General features: G+C 35.5%; 2 protein-coding genes across 4 annotated transcripts in view; both read left to right on the forward strand.

The window, feature by feature from the left end:
• The first annotated feature begins 2,298 nt into the window (after window positions 1-2,298).
• Window positions 2,299-16,532, forward strand: dbf4b (DBF4 zinc finger B). Of its 2 annotated transcripts, none has more exons than XM_052612161.1 (12): window positions 2,299-2,454; window positions 8,894-9,009; window positions 9,138-9,266; window positions 9,605-9,655; window positions 11,575-11,641; window positions 12,207-12,256; window positions 12,359-12,395; window positions 12,528-12,573; window positions 13,968-14,105; window positions 14,194-14,326; window positions 14,470-14,603; window positions 14,745-16,532. In XM_052612161.1, exons 1-12 carry the CDS (start codon window positions 2,436-2,438, stop codon window positions 16,330-16,332), a joined length of 2,508 nt encoding a protein of 835 aa, XP_052468121.1. In that variant the 5' UTR covers window positions 2,299-2,435; the 3' UTR covers window positions 16,333-16,532. The 2 variants fall into 2 exon arrangements, with proteins under 2 accessions (XP_052468121.1, XP_052468122.1); XM_052612162.1 differs by lacking the exon at window positions 2,299-2,454 and adding an exon at window positions 3,629-3,697.
• A 1,772-nt stretch (window positions 16,533-18,304) lies between these two features.
• Window positions 18,305-18,930, forward strand: part of adam11 (ADAM metallopeptidase domain 11) — a 37,862-nt gene continuing 37,236 nt past the window's right edge. For both annotated transcript variants that reach the window (XM_052612164.1, XM_052612163.1), the window contains exon 1: window positions 18,305-18,640. In XM_052612164.1, the coding sequence (XP_052468124.1) occupies window positions 18,580-18,640 (61 nt within the window). In that variant the 5' untranslated portion in view covers window positions 18,305-18,579. The remainder of the gene's footprint in view (window positions 18,641-18,930) is intronic.

The raw sequence follows: 18,930 nt of genomic DNA on the forward strand, positions 1-18,930 counted from the left end.
AAAAGTAGCTTCAGCTGTTGAAGGGGGGAGCTTAGGGGCAGGCACGTGGCGGGTTTGGTTGGGGGTTGCTCGAGGACTCAAGCCTCTGCCGTTTTTAACTAATCGCTCAAAAGTCTGTCAATCTGAGGCGTTGCTATGGCTTATTTCTGCGTGACTGAATATCAAAGTCCCTTTAAGACTAGGGTATTATAGTCTTTGCTGACATAAGCGGAGGGAACTCCAGCTAAGACTAAAAGCAGCCAAATGTATTAAACATCATAAACCCGTCTTTTTAGCCAACAACAAAAGTGTCATGTAGGCTAATGAAATATGTTTAATGGGGCTGAATTTGCATTTAACATATTTACAATTTAATTACAATTTAAATGTTATTGATATATTTACTTTCCATGGTTAATCGAACAGCGAATACATTATATATAGAAAGTGACATTATCACTAACTTTGATCTATCGCAAGTTTAAGCACTCTCAAAAAAAAAACGATCGTGTTAAAGTCACTGAAGCTGTATACACTGTGAAATTATTCTCTTACTTGCAATGTACGCGCTTTGTTGTTAATGACGAGAGAATTCGCGGAATTCAGTCAACGCGCGCGCACTCAAAACTAATGAGTTTCAGCGATGACTCATCTGAACGCATCTGATCGGTCATTCCTAAACTCAACAGAATTGCGTGTGATTGGTTAAATGCGCAGCACTTTAAAAACGCCTAAAATGAAATGTGGCGAAACATGAGCAGATCTTAATTTGATGCCACAATCGACACTGTCTGTTCATTTTCACTTTGTTAGCAACAGATGTAATATATTTAATTTGATTGTGCAGGGGCATTTTTGCCCAAAGTCTCCATGGCCAGCCTTACACACGCGCCGCCTTTGGAAACCTAGGTTCTCAAGCCACCTTCAATGCATGATCTTTCAGAAATCATTCTAATATGCAGATTAATTATGTTGGAAACAGTTATGCTGCTTTTTACATTTGTATTTATTTTTATTATTTTTATTTATTTTATTTATTTTTGCAATAATACATTTTTGGGGGTTCGTTGATATAAAAAAGGCATTTATTCAATATAGAGATATTTTCCAAAAAATAAAATAAATAAATAAATCTATACTATCACTGTTTATCAATTTAACAAATCCTTATATTTACAAATACAAAAGTTAGATTTTAAATAAATACTGTTCTTTTTAAAACTTTTTATTAATCAAAAAATCCTGAAAAAAATAAATAATAATAAATAAATCACAGCTTGCTAATAAATCAGCATGGCATGGGAATGTATTTTGAAAAGTAAAAAAGTTAGATCAAATAAATATTAGATTAGTGACCATAAGTGACTTCTTGCAAAAAGATAAAATAGTAATGTATCCAAACTTTTGACCTATAAATTAAAAATGCCCCTAATTTACATTTGAGCCCCTGCCCTGCCTCTGCACATTCCTGATTATGGGTGTTGTTTTGTCTGTACTGTGGCACATGCCCCCCACCAAAAAGTGTCCTTGTATTTTTGTACTATTATGGATATATGGGATTAAAATGTCTTTCCTCTGTGTAATGTATAGAAAGCAGCTCACAATCTGATCTGTTTTACATAAAGTTCTTGATCTCAATCAGGGGCATTCCTCTGACTCTCTGAGATGTTATGGCTTGGGAAAAAAAAAAATTCCAAGTACTGTGTTAAATTCACTTAAAATTTACCTTTTCAATTCAATTCAAATGTCAATACAATTCAAACAATACACATTGTTTCAAAGCAGCTTTAAAGAAAATGCATGTGACTACAATTTAGAGTGATCTGTTACATTTTGTTTCTTGGACTGTTGTATAAAAATCATGTTTGTGGTCGTGCTATTTAAACAGAACAATAGTCTACACAGTGTTAATTCAGAATAATTGTGACCTTTTTCCCAGTGATCTCAATGGCAAGAATATCTCTGTGTACCTGAATCCAAAAAATAAAATAAAAATAAATAAAAATTAATACAAGAAGTCATTCCTCCAGCTGGACAGCTGACCAATTTTTAATCATGGTGTCATCTATCTTCTCAACCACAGTTTAACAAAATGTGATAACTCATACTGTACATGAAAGAAAAGGCTACAAATAACAACAGCTGCCACAGAAAAACAATGCATGACAAAATATACAGACCATTTACAATTACGTACGTACGATATTACAATGAACATAATATTTAGAGCCAATATATACTGTAGGACATATACGCATGTAGGTGGCGGTAATGTGTAACAGTGTACGCTGCAGCAGACAACTTGCAAGAGAAGAAGAACATCAGGAGGGCTGTTTGAAAAGATCATAGACAGTAAAAGAAAAGATCCACAGAAACTGCGCGTAATATTTATATCTCTTGAAAACTATATTTGATGATGTTTTAATATATCAAAACGAACGACATTTTTAATCCTTATGAACAAAGAACATCAAGGTAAGATAAACATATTAATAAGTACTCTGATGATACAGCTTTTTGTGGCTTTTTAGTCCATCGATTCTACCCCCTTCTTTTATAGTTTTGTTTATATTGGTAATATATGATATATAACTGGTAATATATTGAGGAATTAGGGTCCAACTGTGTTAACACATGGAAATGTGAGAAATCAATAGCAATAATAAAGAAGATGTTTACAATTACTTGCTAGGTTCTCCAATTATCTGGTTTCTTGTGCTGTGAGTGTATTATAAAATCTCAGGAATTTTAACATGTGTTTGTTAATTATTGACCCTAAAAAACAGCTACAAGGAGATTAAGTTTCATATCAATACACCAAAGTGTTGATATACAGCCTTTTTGTCATTTTGCAATCACATTCGTTGGTCCATTAGATATGCTACACATAAACACTGTACCTATACACAACTAATCTACTGACAGATTCTGAATATGAATATACCATATATAAATGTTTACCTATACATAGACTGAAAAAAAACAATATATAGACTATACGAATGCTTCACATAATACTGTACATGTGCAAAGAGAAACATCGTAAGTCAAACAACTGGCTGGGGAACAATGAAAGATGATTTGTAGTGCATTAGCATGTAAACACATATTACTGTATCTTACTGTATCTTATATGGGATTATGTACACACAGCAGTGTGTTTGAAAAGTGTCTAGTGTGCATAGAGGAGAATTGCACAATTAATATTATTTTTTTTACTTTCAGACAGTTTTTTTTCTGTGCTGTGGTAAGGTTGGGGTGGGGGTGTTTGGGGGGTGGATGAGGGGAGATGGTCCATGTTTTAGTAGGCAGGGGGTTTGTGTGGGGTTTCAGAGGGCTTGCACAGCCTGGGGGAAAAAGCTGCTGAGCAGTCTGGCTCGGTCTTCCTGATGGTAGGAGCTGGAAGAGACTGTGGGAGGGATGGGTGGGGTCATTCACGATGCTATCGGATCATCGTGTGAGGAAAATGTCCAGGATGGAGGGGATAGGGGCACCAATGATCTTTGCAGCTGTGTTCACAGTCCGCTGGAGGGTCTTGCGGTCTGCTGCACTACAGTTCCCGTACCAGACAGTGATGCAGCTGAGCAGCATGCTCTCTATGGTTTCTCTGTAGAATGTGGTGAAGATGGGTGGAGGGAGACTTGTTCTTTTCAGCCGGTGGAGAAAGTGTAGCCACTGTTTTGCCTTCTAGGAGAGTGACATGGTGTTTGTGGTCCAGGTGAGATCCTCTGTGATGTGCACAGATTTAAGTTAAGGCTAAAAATAGCTCATAGCTCATAACATCCTTTTATCACTAAACTTGTTTCTAAATCTGTGAACCGTTAGGAGTAGTGGAGAGGACTCCTAAGTCATGAAGATCAAGCCACAAACTATCTTCCTTTGAAATGTAAACATTTTAGAAACATTTGACAATAATGAGCATTTAAAACGGTATATCGCCTTAATTGCAGAGTTATTATGACTGTTGTAGAACTTGTTAGGGACAATTTTCCTTTGATTAGCCTATATCCTTGATTTCATTTACCAATCAGGCAAGAAGTAACAGCTCTTCTTACACCCGGTTTGGTTTTCTTTTACGTGTGCATGTCTTACTATCAGTCATGATTATTCTATTATGTTAATGAAAAGGCTGTTAATATGCATATTCACTTAGTGTTTACAAGAAGCATACATGTAAGAGGCTAACAATTAGCTCAACATATACTTATTTAATTAGTGACTCTTAGCCAATATTTAAAATATCACTGAAAGAGCCTGCCCCATCAGCCAATCACTGTGTGCATAGTAAGTTAAAATGCTGACATCATCCATAGCAATTTGGTCAACCCTGCCCTTACTCTTAGCTTAAGACGTTTCTCTATTCCTTAGTAAAAGTTTGTCTTATCAGCTTTGTGAATTGGTTTTGAGAGAACACTCTTAGCTAAAAACTTTTACTGCTAATTAGGTGAACTCTGTTAATGGTAATAAAATGTTTTGTGAATGTGGGCCCTGATTTTAAAGACAAACATATTCTGACTAATGGCACACTAATGGCAAAATGCAGTACTACTAGTTGTCACCAGTGTTAAATGTGAACACAACTGAATCTGATGTTTTATTGCATGTCCACACTTTTAAAAGATATCTTTATTGGTCAACAAACTAATTTACCTCTGCATACATAGAGCTTGGGAAACTATGTCACTGCGCATTGCATTCTGGGTAGTCACGGCCATTTTTGGGGACACGCTCATCAGTAAAAGTGAAAGTTAAAGTGACATGACATACAGATCAAGTGTAAGATTACATATAAAGAAAAACTCAACAAGGAAGCAAAAATGCGGTACTTAGAAAAAAATCAAGACAATCAACGAACTCAATCTGCACGAACACAGTGGTCGGATGATCTTAAAGAGCTGCCGCTCGTAACCTTCCCCAATGTGTTTTCTTACTTTATTTGTAGTGTCAGAGCGTACATCTCTGATCAGTTTAAAAATGATAAATCTCTCGAGTCTCACCTGCAATTTACAAATGGATGGGTTGCAGAACCTTCAAATTTTCTGCGTCAACGAGCGGAAAACTGTTGTCTGCACAAAGGTCTTGAATTAATCAATTTTAACAATTGTCTTTCTGTGTACCTTTTTCACTTACTACATTATCTATGTTCTTGATACTTGAAGGTTACTGTACTATACTTGAAGGATACTTGAAGTGCACTGAACGTATAAATTAAATAATCTTCCTTTTTTTTTCAATTTTCACTGCCCTACCTGTGGTCTTGATACTTGTTTACCTAATTACCTTTTATGTGTTACACTGCCCCTTTACTTTTTAATATGCGTAATTGTAAACTGTACAAATTAACCTCCGTGTGTTATGATGCACAAATAAAGAGATACAGAATTGATAAATTTTGCCGTTTATTACTGTAACAGGTGGTATGCAATATGCATAACACTGATAATGCAGGAGATGTGGTTCATGCATAGGTAACATTTAATATAAGTCTGTCAAATCGATTAATCACATCGAAAAAAAAGTTGTTTATATAACGTACATTTCTGTATATTTATTTATATATATATATATTCATCAAATTATTTTTCCATGCAGGTCATGAGTACGAGTATGGCAGTTAATTACACAACAAGTTTTTACCATTGTAACTTATTTTTTAGCTGTAGAGAGCAAAAAAAACAGTCTATTATCAATCCAATACAATGCATACAGCAGCGTCCGTGTCCCAAAGTCCCAGAATGCGTTGCGTTGCTGACGTCATGTTCCCAGACTCTCTCTCTCTCTCTCTCTCTCTCTCTATATTATTAGGGGTGTAATGGTACGTGTATACGTACCGGACTGTTTCAGTACAGGGTTTTCGGTACGGTGCACGTGTGTACCGAATGCAATATTTTGTGTGCGGAACATATACATTTTCGTGTTTACAAACGTAACATATTACTTAACATATTAACTTAACATATTAAGTGGCGGAAGTCTCCGCGTTCAGCGCAAATCCCGCCCTGGAGCTGATTCTAAGGCCGGTGACACACGGGCTGCGTGTCGTTTCTGCTGCGTGTCAAAAAAAAAACTATAATCTTGCAGAATGTTATACAATATAAAATAATTGAAGAGTTTGGTTCCAAAACACTATAAATGCATTTTGATTAATTTGAGTAAAGAAAGTGGCAAGATGAAAACACTGTTTTCCATTTCAAACTTTCACATAGCATCTTTAGGTTATAATAACAATAAGAATTCAAATCCAGATTTGATTTTAAAAATGTATTAGTATTTTGTTTTTTATCATTTCCCCTCCGAAATGCAATAAATCCATGATAGTTTTTTTTATGCAATAAATTCATGGAATCAATATGAAAGTTATTTTTCATATTGAATGACAGCCTCTGAACTTGGTTAATACCAATCTTGTACACAGGAACTGGACTAAAAATACATTTATCAGTCATCATGAACAAGGACATGAACAACAATATCACAATAGACCACAGAAAGTCCAAAATGACATTTAATCATTTGCATTCATCTTTGCCATGTTACATTCATTTAGTTAAATGCTATGTGCTGTATTAACAAAAACATATATGGCATAAATAAAAACACTGACAAGCTACTCAATATCGCGTTCATAATCGAATGCGAATCATCTAATGAACGCAATATAGTGTAGCTTGTAAGTGATCTACGCTCTGTGTATTAAATGCATCTGAATAATTTCCATCTGAAAGCACATGGAGATTTACTGGTACTATTAATCACAGAACTGGCTTTATTGACGTGATGCGTATGATAATCACATGCGATTTATCATGCAACCCTTGTTTGTTGATCACAAAGTACAAAGTAGATGAGGAAAACTAGGATGGCAAGTGTATTCAAAGCACCGCCATTACTGTCTAGAGTGGGTGGAATGATGCGCTGTGATTTGTTGAGCGGATATATCACATTGTGCAAAAAAGGAAGACTGGCGTTTGTCACGGTTTGGAGAAAACATGAACTAATAATTCTGTGTATAACACACTTTGTGTAAAATTAAAATCGTTACTTTCAATACCATCCAGATACAATAGAAATTTTGGCGGAAACTCAATAAAAGTAAAGAAATGGAAATATATATTTTTATTTTTATTTATTTATTTGTTTATTTTAACAATATAAATATTTGCTATCACTTCTTAACAATTTAACCCATTCTTGGGTTATGAATATTTTAAAATGTTTATTCAAGAAAGAATCCTGAAAAAAAGTATCACAGTAGCACAACAGTTTCCAGTAATAATAATAAATCAGCATATTAGAATGATTTCTTAAGGATTATGTGACACTGAAGGCTTTGCATCACAGGAATAAATTAGACTTTAATGTGTTTTAAAATAGATAAACGTTACTTTACATCATAATAATATTTCACAATATAAAATTGTATTTTTGATCAAATAAATGCAGCATATGAAACTCCTTTAAAAAAAAAAAAAAAACATTAAAATCATTCTGATCCCAAACATTTGACCAGTAGTGTATATTTAAAAATAAATTAATAAATTAAAAAAAATAAATTAAAAAAATAAATAAATGTAGGGCTACATGGACTTAAATCTCATTCATAACTTAACCTAATGTGTTAAAAATGGCATACCACAAGCTCATGTGAGTTTTGGATTGCAAAATATTAATAAAAAGTCTTACCTCTTTGATATGTATCCGTCCATTTCTTTTATGCTTTTTTTTTAATGACCCCTTAAAGTGTCCTGATTTGCACAAACAAATTGGAACGATTTAGACTTGAAATTTAAAGGGATAGTTCACCTAAAAATGAAAATTAACCCATGATTTACTCAGCCAAAAAAGCCATTCCAAAATGAGAATTGACGAACGTGGAAGCAGAACAGAACAAAACAAATCAAAACACCGGTCATAAATTAGAAGTACAAAATGAGGATTTGTAAAAAAAATAATAATAATAATAATAATAATTAGAGGATTTCGATATATATGCCAAGAGAAAACTGCTCCTAAAGAAAGGCTTACAAAATATACATTTATGTATAAAATATTTAGCCAGGTAAAAAATAAGGTTGAATACATTGCAAATAAGATTGAATACATTGACTGTTCACTCTAATGTGTATACCCTAGTAACATTTTCTTATTTCAAAGAAATATCAGGAATTATCCCACACACACAAAAAAAAAAAAAAAACACTCAGTATGTTTTTCCAGAGATTCTTATTATACTGACAGTACCAAAAAAAAAGAGAAAATCTTCAGTTTGGTGAGCAATTTACATCAAAGCCATCAGAACTAAACCATTGTAGAAAACACTTTGTAGAATAGCATCGATGTAACATTTTATAAGACACTTTTTTTTGTGTAGATGTATATTGTCATATTGTCATATGACAAACATCGGTTAATCATCTTATTTAGAAAAGCATACAAAAGTGGCTTCAACCAAATGGCAAGATCTGACCTGGTACCAATGGAAACATTTGAATTGGTTGACGGTGTAAATGCAACCACTGAAACACAAAAGACTGCAGAGTATACGAGAATTTGTTATATGCATGCAAAATGTGAAGCTGCTGTATTTATAGTTCATCGTGACTATATACAAGAATTCAGTTCACATAAGACACATTTTCATACATACTGTTCAGGAGATATTGCTCAAAATGCATTTAGCTTTATTGCTTCCCAATTTACTATTCAGGACCAAACAACCATCCTGCCAAGTTTCAAATCTCTAGGTCTTTTGGGCTGCCGGATGCAGTTTTGGGGTACAAACCAATATGGTTTGTAGCACTTGAGCCCATAATAACAATTATATTTAATAATAATTAATAAAGAAATTCAGTTATTTTTGAAGACCCTCATAGATGAACTGAAATGCATAAAAACATTGCTAATCCTGTTTCAGATCAAATAATGGCTGGAGAAATTTCGGGCAGTTTGAGGGGTCAATCCTTCTACCTGCATGTTGTGAAGAGACATCAGTCCATCACACTCGCTGACATCATCAGCCGTCTGGGAGGGGTGAGAGATTTTATTTTGTCATTCGTCTGTAAATGAAGGACAAAACAGGAGTTGTAGTAATTTTTTCCCTTTATGCAATGTGATGTTAAATGGTGCATCTCATCCTGTCTGTTCACTGTTTCCTATAGAAAGTGGACAGTTTTCTCACCAAGGATGTCGATGTGATTGTGACGGGAATTAAAGAACCTCATAGTGATTTGCAGGTGGATGGTTCATGTACTGCAGGGGGGAAACAAAGTGGAGCCCCCAAACCTCTGGTATGTATGCAATTCTTCATTTTGTTCTTGTCTAGGTCTAGCATATAGTTTGATGTGCTATCATTAGATTATTTTAGGAGCTTTTCATGCTCTTCAGTTCTGGTTCCCCCCAAGGTTATTTTTTTTAAACCCAAATATTTCGACAGTTTTTTTTTTTTCTTGCCGCAGTCACGTTTGTCTTATTCACAGAGGGTATGAAGGCTTTTTTTTTCTTCAAAGCTGCTTTAAATTGGTATATTAAGAAAATGCTATAGAGGAGAATTGAAATATTTCTAAAAGGTTCAAGCAGGGAGGTTTAGTAGCTAATAATGTCTTTTAAATGTCTTTTTACCCTCAAGCTTTGTGGCAGTCGTGGAAAAGCATTACTGGAAAAAGCAATCCACAGAAATGTAAGTCCACACAGAAAATTCCCTTTCTTATTTATTTAACTTCAATGCAATGTGTTTGTGTGCATGTGCTCCTGCTTATAGTCTCAAAATGAATCCTTCATAATCTTAATTTACATTGACATTTTTTTAAAAGTTAAAGGATTTGACAAAAAAAAAAAAAAAACTGCACTACAGGGCTCCAGGCTAACATTTGAAGGCATTGGCACTAGCGCCACGATATGGAAGCAGTTTAGTCTCAAATATAATTCACGCAAAAAACACGATTCACACATGCATAGACAATTTCACATGCATGAAACCTAATTCACGTACACACAAAAAAAATTCACGTGCGAGAAAAAAAAAATATATACACAAAAAGCAATTCACATGCGCAAAATAAAATTATATATTTTTAAAATACATTTCACAAATGCAAAAAACAATTTGTAGATATACAACTGTGCACAAAAACCTTTGAATGTTTAAAATGTACAAGTGTCTGAATGTACGAATAGTCATTTACGAATACACTCGTTTTTGTGTGTAAGCTCAATTGCACATGTGGAGGCAGTGTGAAGAAGCCCATTACTACTCGAACCTGTGCAATCCGCTTGCACTTGGATTTAGACCATACTTCGGCCCAGTGGAAAAAAAGGTTGAGAACCACTATATCATATATAGTTACAAATTAAACAACGTTTCTTAATATCTGATGTTGTTTATCTTGATCGAACTATATTGCTTCATTCGTACACACTGACCTAACAGACATCAATTTATAAAACAAGATTATTTAGAATTATAATTTCACAACTCTCAAAATGTTACTTTTGTCTTTACAGGTCTTTCTTTTTACTATCCTGATTGCAGTTTAATTTATAATTACTGTAACTGTCCTGTTACAACTGTATTTTGATTGAATGTGTAAACGATAAAATGTGTAAACTCAGACTTTTATGAAATAAACTAAACTCTTACCCGTGCTTCCCGTTCTTCATTCGCCATGCTGGATTACTGATGTAAAGGCTTAATTTCCGTTCTAATTAATCCATATTGCGCAAAAGGTGCGCAGAATCGTGCTCCTTGAATGCACTCAGTGGTTTATGATATGATTGGTTGAATGGTAAGCTCGCATCTGATTGGCTAAAGAGTACGACGGACCCACGTGGGAAGAGAGCTCTGCCAGGAAAATCACAAAAACACACACACACACAAATCCGAGTGGATTCATAGTAAATGACGATTCGTACATTCAGACACTCGTACATTTTATACAACTGTGCACAAAAACCTTTGAATGTTTATCTACAAATTGTTTTTTGCATTTGTGAAATGTATTTTATAAATATATAATTTTATTTTGCGCTTGTGAATTGCTTTTTGTGAATATTTTTTTTCACGCACGTAAATTTTTTTTGTGTGTACGTGAATTAGGTTTCATGCATGTGAAATTGTCTACTCATGTGTGAATCGTGTTTTTTGCGTGAATTATATTTGAGACTAAACTGCTTCTATACCACGACAGATGTGCCAGGAGAAGATTTGGTAGCGCTGAATTTTGAAAATGCATAATCAAAAAATTTTCACTTGTGCTTTCTGCCCTTTGAACCCAACTGTATGTTGTACCAAATATCTGGTAGCCAATACATTTATCTGATGTTCCAAACATGACAATAATGTATAGTATAGCAAAAAAACATTTTTTTGCTCCCTTTTAAAAAAGGTATGTTTTTTTCTTTCTTTTTTTTTTTACGAAGCAATTCATGTTTTTGAATCGAGCATGCTTAATATTGGATAAATCCAATCTGACCCCTTCAGATGATAACATACTTTTTGCTCAGTCATAATAATTTCCGGATTAATGTTAGGACCTCTCAGTTCTTTGATTTTGCATTTTTATTTATTATTATTGGTTGAGTGTCTTTGGTTGTTTGTAGGAGAAGTATCAGAGCAGTGTGCTGGCGAATGCTCGGTTGTGGGGAGTCAAGGTCTACAATGTAGATGGTATCCTTTCATTTACCTGCTGTAGAGGCCGCTCAACAATATTATATATACGAGTCACATGGGCTGATCTTGGAGTGGCATTTTGAAGTTTGACAGCCCCATTCCTCTTTCACATTCATCATACTTAAACGTAAGGATTTTTTAATATTTTTATGAATTCATACATTCGTGTCAATTCAAAAAGTCAAAATGGGGTTGGGAATGACATGTAGTCACAAAGTAAAGACAATTTCAGTATTATATGACCTTGCCAGTTTTTTTTATTTTTTAGTTGTTTAATAAGTGAAGCTCAGAAAAAACACTTGGTTACGCAAGCATTATGTTAAGGATCATGTAAGAAAATGTAAAATAAACCTATCAATAAAACTACAGCATACCTGTTCCTCTCAGTTACAAGAAGTCAACACTAGAGAGCACCATATGTACAGTTTGATTTTACATTTCAATGAATGTGGGATTCTGCTCATGGACTCTTTTGTGAACCCCTGTTATTAAATAAGTTAGAATCACAGTTAAAAATTGTACTGTACTGTTAGTGCTGTTTTTTTCTTAACTTAAATGACAGAATTTCTAAAGTTCATCAATCATCTAAATGAGAAAATGAAGATAGCTAAGGTAATTTTATTAATTTTTAATTTTAATTAACACTGTTATTATGAGTTGCTTACGAAAATGATTTTCTTATTCACACTAATTTCACCCTTTGTTTCCGAACAGAAAAAAAGAAGCAAACTAACAGCTCCTCATGTGAAAGGTTTGTACTACAATTGTTTTATACTAAATATAAGTCTAGCTTTAATATTTTTTTACACCTCTGTACCTGAGAAACGTGAGTGTAGATGTGGCACATGCTCTGGAGCATTAATACATCTGTGTCTTCACGCAGCTGGAGTTTTGAGAAGTCCTTATCTGAAAGTGGAGGACTCCAGTCGGTGAGTTTTAGAGCTCAGTCTCATTCTCTTAACTCTGCTTTCTGTTTAGATGTTAGTTTAGGTACTTTATACTGTATTTTACACTGTGTTTTATTTTAAGTGAAACAATGGTATGTCTCAGCCTCTGACTGTGTGATCAAATAATGAGTCAAGAAGTTGTCCGTTGTAGCTGATATCAGTTCTGGTTCATTCGTGGCTCTGAAAATGGGAAGTCAAGTCTTGTATATTGCATTGTGTGTACAGTATTTTTGTGCAGTGTGCTCTGTAAATAAACATTTTCTAACAAAAAGTGCAAAGTAACAAGTCCAAAAAAAGAAAAATGCACAAAGAACTTCTACAGAGATTTTTCTCTCTGCAGATTTTTTCTAGACCTTCTTTTCTCGGTAAATTAAGGGTGCACACTATTGCTGAAAAACACAATCACTACTCAGCAGTCAGATGTCCATATGCACAAAGGCACAGATCCCTAAACAAGATCATATCTGCAGATGAAACTTTTTTTTTTGTTTAGTTTTCATTTTTGTAGAAGCATTTTTGAAATTTGAACTAGCACCTCATGACTACACGTTATGTACGAGAAGCTGCAAAAGACACAGGCACAAGTGGAAAGTACAAAACATGGTGAGATTAAATTTTAAGTGAATATAATGGCCGATATATTGCGTCACTAAAAATGATTTAGGTCATGTACATATATTGCGTGATAAGTCTATGTATTGATTATTGCGACAGGCCTATTTTTCTTTATTATTAAATTCCCAATAACTCTCTGTTTTAATAAACAGTATGTTATACTTGACTATTTCCATTGTAAAACTGTTTTGGTCTCCAGTTCCATTAACATGGTGAATCTTTCAGCTCAGGTCACTGTAGATGTTTTAGAAAAGTTAATTATCAAAATGCATGCAGCACCCTTGAGGCGGAAAAGGTATCAGAAAGGTATCCTTTCCCTCCACTGCTGAGGATCTTTGTGTACAGAGCACACAGAAAAGAACTATTTTGTTTAGAGTCTGTTTGGCACTGCTGTCAGAAATTGATCCTATAAATACTAGATCCTGGTGGATATGGGTGATTAAGCCAATCTTATACATTATGCAGTACATTAATTTTTTTTTACATACCACAAATACTACAATGACATGTAAACAGCCAGATGAAATGTCATTTCAGCATCCTTAGCAATAAAACACAAATACATTTTCGCATAGTTTTCATTTTTTGGCTAGTTACAGCAGATCACAGCACGTTTTCCCTCATTCAAATTTTGACATTTTAATCTGAAATATTAAGAAATGTTGGTATCCATTTATCATCTACTTAACTATTTCCCAATTTAAATGTTGTTCAAAGATGATTTTTATTTTGTTAATCCTTATGGTTTTGGTTTTAAACAGGAAGTTCAGACCATTCTATGCACAGACTCTGAGTTTCCCAGTGATGAGTTTTTCAGGAAGATTTAGCCCTTTTGAGCCCCTCATTCCTCGGCAGTCTGGTAGAAGCAAGGATGTAGATTCCAGCGAGGACAGTTTTAGGTATGTTCTTTGTGTTTTGAGAAGTTGGAAATTAAAATCTATATTGTAACTTTAGCCTGCAATTATTTTTTTGTTTGTTTTTTATCAGGAAGAAAGAAGCTAGTATCAGCTGCCGTAAGTTGCGAGTGCCACATACTGCAAGCGCCACACGCAAAGGCCCAACTAAGAAAAGTTCAGGCTATTGTGAGTGCTGCCACGTGGTCTACAAAGACCAGTATGAAGTGAGTCAATTTGGTTTTTTGTTTGGAAAAATTTAGTAACGGACAAAAAATTCTGTAAGATCTTTTCATATTTACTACAAGGCACTGTTTAATATGCAAACTTTTGATTTAATTTTTGACATCAAATCCTCTTTGATTTTTAGCACTTGCTGTCTGAAATGCATCGTTCTTTCATTCAAAATGACAGTAACTATGCTGTAGTAGACCAACAAATAGCTGCCATGGTGGCTAGCTTTGTTTGTAATGCAAATCTAGAGGTGGATCCAACGCCAATCAAGTAAGTGGCAATTATACAAATGCTTTCTTTGCTTTGAAGCAGTTCACATGATATGTTGACTTTTACTGTGTCTCGTTGACAGTACAACATTGAGTGTAAGACTTTTTCTCAGTATTCACTGTGTTTATTCATTCCCCTCAGGTCATTGACAGGCTTCTCTCAATTACAATTGTGTAATTTAACTGAGACTAATACTGTCAGCGAGAATGAAAAATCTCTTCAGACTCCACTGCATCAAGAATGTGATCGTCTACTGGCAATTACTGACAACAGAGTAAACCTCTTTCCTAAACCTATCCAGAGTCCACCTGGTCAACCAAATGCAACCTCGCATCCTACAATGCAAAATAACACTCCTGATCATGGCAATGTGAAATTAGACCTCTACATCAGCTGCACCACAGATGTTCAGGACTTTCAATCTGGTGTTCTTTGCATGGATATAGTACCACATCACATTCCTCCAAAATCCCAGTCAATAGAGAAGAAACCCAAAAGCCTCTCTTCTGTCATACTTTCAGAAGCTCCATTCAAAATGCTCACTCTAAGCTCTTCCGGAGAAATCCCACGCATAATCTCTGGTGGTAGAAATGTTCCTGAATCTCAGGAACGAGGTGAAGGTGGTCATAATCTACATGTGTTGCATATGCGAAGGGATCTTATACGTGGTATTCCTAACACATTCATCTCTCGAAATCAAAAACCTGATTGGGATCATTGTTTAAAAATGTGCTCAAAAAGCCCTAAGATGCTACTCCAGCGAGGTGAAGATGATAATTCTGAAGGTTGTGGCCAGTATGCGTCAGCCCAAGATAGTTTTTGGCCTCCAGAGTTAGGCATGTCTTACTTTTCATTTCCACATATTTTACCATTTCCACACTTGTCAGATTACCCATTTTCTATAGTTTGCTTAAAAAAGCGCTGCAGGTCCTTCACTCCAAGTCCAAAACTTGCCAAGAGAAGAAAGATTAAAGAAAAGCCAAACGCAATTCAGGGGGGTTGCAGTGATTCCTGGATAAGACCGTATTCATCTGTACTTTCCACCATGACATGTTTACCGGTCTCCAAGGTGGGTTTTACAACAGAGATGAATAATCAAACTGGAGGTAGCATACTAGCAACCCATGAATCATCACTGAATGAGTCATCTCTTGTGAATCAGATCCCAACACAGCCTTCCCTAAAATATTTTTCTCCCAGTACCCATTTTTTGCCACATCAAGCTGACCAACAGGCCAGTGCTGCAAATCAACCCTGTGTCCATGTTAAGCAGTCGCATGAATTGTCTCCAATCAAAGATTCAATGGAATCCCAAATAACCACTTACTCATCTGATTTGGACCCTCCTCGGTTGGTTCCATTTTTCCACGAAGACCATCAACTCCAGCGCCATCCGTTTCATGATCCTCCAGAACTGTTACCATTTTTTTGCCATACACCAGAAGATACTGTCCATACATCAGTAAATAAAGCCTCAAACAGCTCATTCCTGTCACACTCTGGAGCCTCTGTTTGCACTGAATCTGCTCTCCTCCCTAACCTCACCTGGTCCACGGGCTCTTCTGAGTCAGATTGGGATTCTGGCCTGTTGTCATGCTTTGCGGCTGGAGTTCCTCTTCAGAATAAAGGGGCACATGACGACGTGGGTCTGTTATTACAAAAGCCACACACTGGTATGCAGGATGGGAGCTATACATCACGGTTGTGTTCCATACTGCAACCATCTTGATTCACATCATTGGGATTGAAGTTGCACCAATCCAACAATTGTGACTGTTGATGAATTCAATGTTAAAGCATTTTCCATTCTAAGTAGTCTTTATTTTTCAGTTCTGCAATTAAATTAAGATGACTACTACCATTACTTGTGAAATAAGACTAATGAATAACGAATTAATTGTTTGTTTTTAATAAAAAAGATTTATTGTAGTGGTGTGCCTAAATTTTGCAGCTAATGTATAAATAATTTCCTATTTTTCAAATATGTTCTATTCATGAAGACTTCTCAAACTATTTTTTTTTTCTGGATAATGAAACCATCTTGTCTTACATCAATATTGATTTATAAATTTTTCTTAAGAATATTGAACAATGTTTGTCTCTCAGTATGCAATATCTCACCAAAAACAACTAGTTTTAATTAACAGCTAGCAAGTATTTCATGCTTTTCTCTTCGAGTGACCTCCATGACCTCTCTTATGGCTCTCTCTTGCCCTGAGTGTTGACCATGACTTTTCAGCGGAAATATCCGGGAACATGTGCTGGTATTGAGAATTTAATGAGGCTTTGCTGGAGGGGCATTATCGAATTAGTTTAAGTGCTGTGTCTGGCCTCGCTCCAGTTTAGAGGCAGTGTTAATGGTAGAACAATGCCGTGGTGGTTTTTTGAGAACATGCAGGATAGGATACACTCTGAAGGCAAAAATCATTTTTAAAAGACATTTCAGATTTCCTGTAAATGTGCATCTATTGCGGCGGCATGACTGGTCCAGTGGGGAGTGTTTAATTATTTAATATCAATATCAAGTCATCTTTTAGTGACAGAACATCTATTACAGAGGTTCTGAAAGGAGTATATAGAGCTTGTACCACTGATGTAGAATGACTAAAACCTTGCACTTGAAGGATTTTCCATAAAAACTAGAAATTACCTTTATGAAGGCCTTAAGACAGTTATACATGTTTTAAGACAAAATCCTTAATAAATGTAGAGTTCTACAATAATGTTTTATTATTGTTATTTAGCAGTATGATGAATTATTGTTTTGATATCTGTACACTTGTATTTTACCTTCTTAGGTAAAGCATTGACTTGTTTTGAATTGAGTTATTTGCTAGTCTGTTTACTAGTTTCATCTTTCTTTCTTGCATGTGATATGATAATAATATGGTATTTTTAAAAAATCTATTTGATGTAATTCAGTCATTCTGTGGGATGCTGTATCATACAAGGAAATGCACTTATTTTGACCTTCCATTTCCAGTGTGATGAATGATTGAGTAGCAACCAATCATTTTTAAACATATAATTTTTGACTCGCTGTTTGATCGAGCAATGAAACGTTAAGACATTCTTTTTCTAAATGGGCACTACTCAAAACATACAGTACTTTTAAAATGACATCCATACTGCATAGTCCTTTACTAACTAGTTTTAAAATGTATTTAAAAATATATATAAGTAGGTAGCATGCCATCAATCCATTCTGCCATAGTTCTGATTTAAAAATAAATAAAATGATGCTTACAAAAGCTATTTCTATTTCCCATATTAGTCCCTGAATAATGTGCCACGTGCTGTTCACTATATAGTCTATGTATGCTTCAGAGTTGAGATGAGCATCATGGTTTTATGAGTAACTAAAGATTAGTGCAGATCGATTTAGTCCTCAGGCATGAGAGAAATCGCTGAGGACAGGAATATTTGATATGCTTTTAGCTCTCGGATGACGTCGGATTCTCTCTCCAGGACACACACACACAGAGAGAGAGAGAGACATCGATCTCACTTTTAAACCACTTACAAAATGATACAATACTCGATGATGTATTGTAATCGATGATATATATTGGCCTATATTTTGTATAAAATAATATTTAATTGTGTATATTAAAGTGATCTTTGTTCCAGGTCACAGAAGTGGAATATCTGATGTTGCATGAGTGCGGTGTGAAGTGAAGGGGAGGAGAGGAGAGTGGGAGGAGGTGCGGGTGGGAGTCCCGCAGAAGGAGCTTTTCAATCCCAACATGAATTCCACCCGCAGTTTCTGACAAAACACGAGCGATATAAGCGGACATCACGGCGCCTCGCGCAAGCGGATACTTTCTGAACTCTTTGCCATCAGCGTCTGCTTGTTTTCCACGGATGCCCTTAACGTCTTCCTCGTGACTTCAACATCGCCGCGGAACGGGATGAGGCGGTAAATGTCGCGTTTCGCATCTTTTCGCTCCGGTTGAAGCTGCAGGAGTATGTGATCATGTTGGCGACGCGCTGCCTCCTCCTGTGGGCTGCGGTCACCGCGCGACTCGCCGTGACAGGTGAGCGATGAGCGCCGCGTTGGGAGCGGGTTCGTGATATTAGCACAAGCTCCATCGGAGTAGCTATTTATGCATAATATGCGTAACAGGTGCAACGATTTCTTCATTTTACGGATTGCCCGTTTTCTGTCACGGGCATTGCTGTGAATTTTTTTTAGCGTCGCAGCAGAATACGCAGTGATGCCGCAGGCTAGATAGAGTGAAGTGGCTGTAAACGCAAAGGAATTAGGCTACTAAAACATAGAACCATGGCTTTGACGATTGTCTTACAGTTTTTATGCATGTGTCCT

Source organism: Carassius gibelio, chromosome A12, assembly GCF_023724105.1.
Source record: "Carassius gibelio isolate Cgi1373 ecotype wild population from Czech Republic chromosome A12, carGib1.2-hapl.c, whole genome shotgun sequence".
Classification (NCBI taxonomy): Eukaryota; Metazoa; Chordata; class Actinopteri; order Cypriniformes; family Cyprinidae; genus Carassius; species Carassius gibelio.

Excerpts from the sequence above, each read along its gene's own strand:
- dbf4b (XM_052612161.1), top strand. Across the intron at positions 9,267-9,604 it reads GTGGAGCCCCCAAACCTCTG|CTTTGTGGCAGTCGTGGAAA; the intron begins GTATGTATGCAA and ends TTTACCCTCAAG. Across the intron at positions 12,396-12,527 it reads AACAGCTCCTCATGTGAAAG|CTGGAGTTTTGAGAAGTCCT; the intron begins GTTTGTACTACA and ends GTCTTCACGCAG.